Below are 8,144 nucleotides of genomic sequence, written 5' to 3' on the forward strand. Positions count from 1 at the left end.
ATAATGGTATCTGTTTTCAGTACCTTTTGACCCAGTTTTCTTTTCTTTTTTTTTAACGTATTATCCTATTTTACTGACTTAGTCTGCCTGTAAGCTGTAGAATATTGGCACTAGCAATGAACATTTGCTTCCATGAGATTGAGGTCAATGGTGTAGTATTCCAATAGTGTAGCGTTCATACTCATACATGGAACATTCATTTTCATATCAAGACAAAAACGTGTACACAAATAGGGTTTAATAAAAGGACAAGTGCTGTGTTAAATGCATAATTTCCTTTATTCTTGTGACTCAATATATACAATTAAATATAAACATGTAGGCACACATGATGTCTATACAGGCATTTGATTAAAACAGTGTTAATTAAGTATGAAATTCAATAATTCTGGCTTTGAAATTGACTGAAAATAGGCTTGAATTCTTGTAGCATTGGTCTTGAAGCACTTTCCTAACCCACGTAAGACTTTCCTAACCCACGTTACACTTTCCTAACCCACGTAAGACTTTCCTAACCCACGTTACACTTTCCTAACCCACGTTACACTTCACTGATGATGTTTTACTGTACTCTGACGATCCACTTAATTTACTTAAGGAAGGTATTTGAACTGTCATCCTCTAGTTACTTTGGATGAGCCTATTTGCATAAACGTATCTAACTCGATTTAACAACATTATTGACTTGTCCAATATCTTACAGTTTCTCTACTCACTTGCTCTGTATACAAAGCTAGCCAGTGCAGCAATACAAGCTAACTATGAACCCAGAACGCACTGCTTATAGTAACACCTGCCATACTGACAATATATCTACACACATGCCATTCCTTTCATTTCAATTGTCTGCCAAGGTTTTAACAATAAATATAATGTAAAATACACGGTTACATATTGAGTATGATTCTCCAAAATAAAGTGGATGAAACAGATATGTTCAATGTGTACATACGTGACACAGGTCTGCTGAAATGGATAAAGTCAGCTAGAAACATTTGTTTTCCGTGTGAGGGATATTTTAATATTTTTAACTCTCATTCTGTCTTTATCGTAACACACTGATAAATATCACAACTGTCACTATATAGTGTTATATGTTTGCTCTGTCTGCCATTTTGTGACAGTACCTTATTTTGAAAAAGGTAACACAAGTTGTCGACACACACATGTTTACACTCCATGCTTTCTAGGAGCAATGAAATTTAGATTAGTTGAAAAAGTGAATCTATACTTATTTCCTATGTAAAATTGTCTTCCTCCAATTTATGGTAAAATATCATTCCTATTATAAAAATGTAATAAAAAAAAACCTTAAGCTATGTTGACACAAGACATACACATTTGCATATAATGGATGATGATGGTAATAAATATTGTGGTGACAAGGAAATAAATGAATGGCAACCCAATACCTCCAAAGGAAGTGACATCACAAATCACACAGTTTATCTATGTAATATTGCTGTGAAGCTCCTATCTCCCTCTGCCATTGCCCCTGATAGAAGTCTATCGAAAACATCTCAAATGATAACTAACAATGTATATCAATTCGACTGCAACGTAATCTACAACTATGATCTATGATCAAAACTAGTCTCAATACTAAGGAATAGTCTTTGCTACACAATCTTAAAAGGTTTATAGTGCCTTTTTCCATTGTAGTTAATTGTAGTTCTCCTTGTCAAATGGACTATAACACTATAAATATTGGCAAAACATATATTTATCAATGCACATCACACCACCATCAATGGTACAGATCTGACCATAAATCCATGTATGTATAACTTCTCTTGGGGATATTGGGGATACATTGGCCGTAACTTCGAACAGTATAAATAGAAAATATAACCTTCACAAAAAAAATACTAAACTATAAAAATAGAAATAAAAAACAATAGAGTAAAACATTTGTATTTTGTGTTTAAGTACCTAACAGACAGCCTGACAGTTTGACTCCGCTCCTAAGAGTACTGCTCCTGTATAGCAATAATCCTGGGAGCAAAATATGAGTTGGATTCCATTCTAAAACATACATTTCCTGGTCACCATTTTACTCCTTGGCTTCCGTCAATGTTTTGCAGACATAAAAATCTAGTGGTTTCTAAAATGTCAGCTATGGGATCCATGCATCTCTCGGACTGCCTCTGTTTAGCTCAGCTCTGTCTGTCTCTGGGGTTTTCGTGGAGGTTAGGGGTCTCTGGGGGCTAGGGGAAGGTTGCCAAGCACTGGTGCTGATTAGTGTTGAGACCTCGAACGGATGCAATTCTACAGTAGGTTCAATTAAAGAATCCTCTTGGTTGCAAACTTGGAATTAGTATGATTTCATTCAAAGCGTCTCTTTGTGTATGTGGCTGAAAAGGAGAAATCTTCTTCACGGGGTCTTTTCCGCTCTGTTTGATTGGCTGTTGGATGTGACAATGAGTCAGGCTGAATAAATCTTAGTGTAGTAGGCATACCCTTGTTCCACTCTTTCCGTTGGGTGTAAACTTCCAGGTATTTTAGCTTGTCTGCAGGAGTGTGTCTTACGATGCACGGTCTGCCCCATGGCAAGAGTCCGAACCCCCTCCAAACCTTGTTTCTCCCTCGCTCCTTGCCCTTCGTCCCTTTGAGATTTTTCGTGCCTCCTGCACTTCCACCTCCTTATGTCCACCTCACATGACCACACACTTGCCCTTGAGCTTCTCAGCGCGTTTCTGCTGCTTCGATTTCCCGTCGATCTGGAGGCTGACAGTCCTGCGTTTCTCTAGGTTGAGCAGTTCCTGGAAGAGCTCCTTGACGTTGTGGTTGGTCTTGGCCGACGTCTCCATGAAGGCGCACTTCCACTTCTTGGACGTGGCGTCGCCATCCGTGGTCTCCACCTCGCGCGCCGACGTCTCGTCGCACTTGTTGCCCACCAGCATGATGGGACACGTCTCCACTTCGCCCTTGATCTGACACACCTGCTCGTAGATGGGCTTGAGCTCCTCCAGAGACTGACGGCTGGTGACAGAGTAGACCAGGATGAAGGCGTGGCCCTTGGAGATGGACAGACGCTGCATGGCGGGGAACTGGTGGCTGCCTGTGGTGTCTGTGATCTGGAGTGTGCAGATGCTCTTGTCGCAGCTAATCACCTGTCTGTATGTGTCCTCCACGGTGGGGATGTAGCTGTCACGGAAGGTCCCCTTGACGAAGCGGAGAACCAGGGAGCTCTTCCCCACACCTCCGGCGCCGAACACCACCACGCGATAGTCGTTGCTCTGCTCCGGCATGATGACTGTTTATCTGGGGATCTGTATGGGAGCAGGCAGGGAGACAACAATTGGCAACCTCTTGTTTAAAAAAAACTATACTCTCTTGATTGATTCGAAAATATTTGCATTTCTTACAGTGCTTGGTATTAGTTGTACACAATTAATTCCTCCTTTTAGAATTGAAAAAGTGATTTAGTACGATGCGCCTGAATGGGCATTATTTTTAACAATGCACCAGAGATAGGCTGGTACACCATCTAAAGCAGCAAAATAGGGCCAGTTTGTTGCAGTATTTTTTTTGGGGGGGGGGGGGTTTACATCATGATAGGGTCTCTTGGACATTTTTGTAAACCTTACTCCAAGACCTCAAACCCTCTTAGAAAAAACGGTGCTATCTAGAACTTAAAAGGGTTCTTTGGCTGTCACCATAGGAGAACCCTTTGGAGAAAAAAAACTTTGGTTCCAGGTAGAACCCTTTTGGGTTCCATGTAACCCTGTCCAAGGAGAGGTCTATACACAAACCCAAAAGTGTTCCACTTGGAAGCAAAAACTGTTCTCCAATTTTTTTCTAAGAGTGTACAGACTACTGCACAAATTCAATTCAGGAAGGATAATCAAGATGGTCCTGTGAGAAAATATGTAGACAGGCATGTGCCGACCCGCAGGTGTTCGATTTTTGAGCCCATCAATTCCACCCATAACCGTAACGGTTTTAGATTCCCAGCAAAAATTACCCAAGTGTTATATGCTAACTCAGCATTCTCATTGGATCAAAGACAGGGAAGTCAATGACTATGCAAGACCACCACAAGAAGGAAAAACTGAAAACATTACTGTCATTATAGTCTCAAAAGCCTTTGGCTTTAATTTATTTCACTATATAAACGTGTTTGTGGCGTCAATGAGCGTAATATCTGTTCATTTCGTTCTTTATAGCCTACAAAAATCATAAGGTCAGGAATAGTCCATGTCAGTGACTGGTTGACATAGCATCTACATCTTGAATCATACCAGTGCTTAAGGTGAGTGTTATGGTGTTCCTTTTAATATCTGAATAAATAACTAGATACTACTTTTGAGCGGACTATTTTAATCTGCATGGCTTTTAACGAGAACTGCTTGGTTCAGAGTAGACGTCTATAAATTCCATCCTTTTCGCGTTCAACTGAGAAGGCAAGGAGCCGCTGACGTGCCTAAGATGCAGGCTGGATGCAGGCAATTAGATGCGGTCAAAAACTACCGCATAGTGGGAACAATGGGCTAAACGCCGCCTACCATCCGTATCCCCTCTTTTGTAACAATGTTATTTTATCGAAAATAATTACATTAAGACAGGAAAAACAATAGATAGCCTATAGACACGCGGATGTCAATGTGTGCGTGCATAAAGATTACATACTAATTTGGCACAGAATACTCACGTATCAACACAAACGATGAAAAGATGAAACTTTAGACTGTTGATCTCATGTTGTATCGAACGGATTGAAATATCAGATAGTGCATGTCGTTCCGTCCGCATTGAGGTCTGCCTCTAAAAATCTATCTGTGTGGACTCGGGTATTTAATGCGCAGCTTGCAGGAGAGGAGATTTGAGTCTCTGTAGATTTTGCTTCTCGTGACGTAGGGTGGAACATCGCTGCTTTGCTGCTCCCCCTGCTGCAACAGACAAACCCCTCCAAGAAAACCCGCAGCGTGGGCAGCCTTGTGAATCATGGATCCATAACATCAACACCTATTTCATACAGAACACGTGTTTTTAAACGCATTTATTACTGAACTGTTGATCATCCACAAATTGGCTGCTCAGCCTAGGTTGGTCTATAGGTGTCTGGACAGTAGGACATTACTACAGTATATTGTAAAATGTGTTATTAAAAAATATAAATTGAGTCATTGAATCTTCGGATTAAATATGGCAAACTAGGCTGTTGTATAATTAACATATAACTTTAATCCACTCAATTATACATTAATGTTCTTAATTTCTATGGAGAAGACAATTCTTATTGAAAACAGGTGGTACACAACATGATATGCCGACTGCTTGTATTGCTACCTGCACATAATAGGCCACTTAATCGTTTTTTAAAAATGTGTTTTTCAGCCTTGCTCTGTATCAGTGTACATTGTCTACAGGGCCAGGCAAAAGCAACATAAGCAGTCGCTTAGGGTACCCTGCCACTAGCGGGCCATCAAGATTTGTTGGGGAACTCAGTCGGCATCTCAACTTGCTATTGAGAGTAAGAATATTACAATACACCAGTTGCAATTTCGAAATGTGGTTGTGCATCAGCAACTTTCCTCTTCTAATGTCAGTCACTCAATTAGCTGGTTAGACTAACTACCAATCAAAAAATTTACATGGCTAATTGTCAGCTATCTAAACTTGTAGTAATCATAGCCGAATACCGACCGTCACGCACGGCACGTGCCCAGGGTCCCTGACCTCAATGGGGCCCACATTGATTTTGTTAGTCATTCTCACTCAGCTATCATATTAACATGGCAAAAGTCATGGCAAAATGTGTTGAATTGTAGGAATTTTGTTTTAAAGGCGGAATTTCTCGTTTAGGTTCCACCTCCGAAGAATGACATAGGCTGCTAATACATATTCACGAAATGTGGGTGGGAAGGTTGTGGGTATTTCCACGTGGAGTGGAGAAATAACAACTAGTAGGGCACTAACAGCTGTCAGTGTAGCTAGCTACGTAGCATGCTAACCCTCCCTAGCTAGCTAATGTTATATGTTGTTGCTAGACAGTATTCAAAACATTAGCCTACCGATTAGGCTACTGAATGGCTGGTTCTGGAGCTATATTTGTCACAAGTATTTATGGAAAACTTTGCCACAGATGGATAGGGGAAACCAGTATATTTGACTTTGACATCTATTGTTATCTCCCAAATTTGTGTCATGTTCCATGGGGCTCCTGAGTGTCGCAAGGGGCACCACTACAGTCCCTGGTTCAAATCCAGACTATATCACATCCGGCCTTGAATGGGAGTCCCATATGGCGGCGCACAATTGGCCCAGTGTCATCCAGGATAGGCTGTCATTGTAAATAAGAATGTGTTCTTAACTGACTTGCCTAGTTAAATAAAGGTTAAACAATACATTTCAGCTGTGAAACTACCATAGGAAGAACAAGGGGAACCTCTGGTAATATGGATTACTGAACGGTTTGAACAAGATTCTACATTGTAATGGACACTACAGCAATGCCAAGTCAGCCTGTGCTCATGTCATGGTTCTCACAGCCAGGGGAAGTGAAATGAAAGGCTACAATGACTTTGCTCATGATGCACGCCGCAAATGATGCACGCCGCAAATGATATGTAACAACACCCATCAGACACAAAACTAAACATCAATACAAATATAGCAACAGCACAAAATAGTATGTGGAATTTTATTTTGTGGGTGCCTTTTCATTATAGGATAGACACTTATGATTTCTAGTTGCACCAATCAAAGCAGTGGATCATGGTCAAAACGATTCATCTTGGGGCGATGGGGGGAGCGGGGTTCCAAAATGCAATCATATTACACGCAATTTTACAATTTTTATTTTATTTTATATAAACTAGCTACAAAATAATTGAAACTTGACAGTGATAATATGCTGGTAATCATTTTTCTTTTAAAACGTAAGTTTGCACCCCCTATTTTAACGTGGCACCCCCATGGCTCAGCCGGTTACGTGCAGGTTACAGCGAAAAGCTGTTTGGTTTACCCACAGATAATCTATTATGTTGCTCAACTCAGTGGCGATTTAGGAAAATGTTGCTGATTAACAAACAATGCCATGCTGGTGGGTGGTAACATTCAAATAAAACCCAGCCCTGAAAAGAAACGTAGACTGAAAAGTATTAAGACATCGGTATCATAGAGGAAACACACGGCATTGGCACGGAGAAAAGTGACCACTTCGGATTTCCCACTTCAAGCCCAAATAATATTATTAAATCATACTTTGACTAAAACGATGACTTACTGACCAGAAATCGTTTTGCAACTGAAAAAGCTGCAGCTGAAAAAAAGTGAATTTCTGCTCTTGTGGGTGTTTAAAACTGCAAAAAATCCTCTCCACCCCATGGAAAAATTGGTAAAATTGCAGGAAATAAGATGTAAAACGGCAAATGTTTTCTCTCTGCCTCATTGAAAAAGTAGTAGAATTTCATAAAATGTTTTATAAAATTGCTAAATGTATCTCTCTGCCCCATGGCAAAATGTGTAGAACCGCAGGATAACTTTTTATTTATTTCCGCTGTTGCAAATGTTTTGCCACGAGATGGGGAGCCCCCCCAACCCAACCAAAAGGCTAGGGCCGGCCCTGATTGTTTACACTGTAGTGCTGGAGAGTGGTTGCCAGGTGTTTGCATATATAATGAGAGGAAGTGAAATAACAGGGGGACTGACATAGACTTGCATCCCAAATGGCACCCTATTCCCTATTTAGTGCACTAGTTTGGCACCCTATTCCCTATTTAGTGCACTAGTTTTGACCAGAGCCCTATGGGAATAGGGTGCCATTTGCCATTTGGGACATTGCCATAAAAATGCCAACATTGAAAAACTGTTTTGACTCTTGTACACTCTTAGAAAAAAAGGGTTCCAAAGGGTTATTCGGCTGTCCCCATAGGAGAACAATTTTTGCTTCCAGATAAACCCTTTTTGGTTCCAGGTAGAACTCTTTTGGGTTCCATGTAGATCCCTCTGTGTAAAGTGTTCTACATGGAACTCAAAAGGGTTCTACTTGGAACTGAAAAGGATTCTTCAAAGGGTTTTCCTATGGGCACAGCTGAAGAACCCTTTTATGTTCTAGATAGCACCTTTTTTTCTAAGAGTGCACTTTTGTTGACACCTTGACTCATGTTTTATTCAGTACTTCATCCACAACTTCTACA

At 40.6% G+C, this 8,144-nt stretch overlaps 1 protein-coding gene across 1 annotated transcript; it reads right to left on the reverse strand.

Moving 5' to 3' along the window:
* Positions 1–260: 260 nt before the first annotated feature.
* diras2 (DIRAS family GTPase 2) lies at positions 261–4,756 on the reverse strand. The gene is given in 2 exon segments (NM_001173657.1): positions 261–3,272; positions 4,655–4,756. A coding segment is annotated over 1 exon segment (597 nt). The 5' UTR covers positions 3,252–3,272; positions 4,655–4,756; the 3' UTR covers positions 261–2,654.
* Between the last annotated feature and the right edge of the window lie 3,388 nt (positions 4,757–8,144).

Source organism: Salmo salar, chromosome 01, assembly GCF_965601325.2.
Source record: "Salmo salar chromosome 01, fSalSal1, whole genome shotgun sequence".
Taxonomy (NCBI): Eukaryota; Metazoa; Chordata; class Actinopteri; order Salmoniformes; family Salmonidae; genus Salmo; species Salmo salar.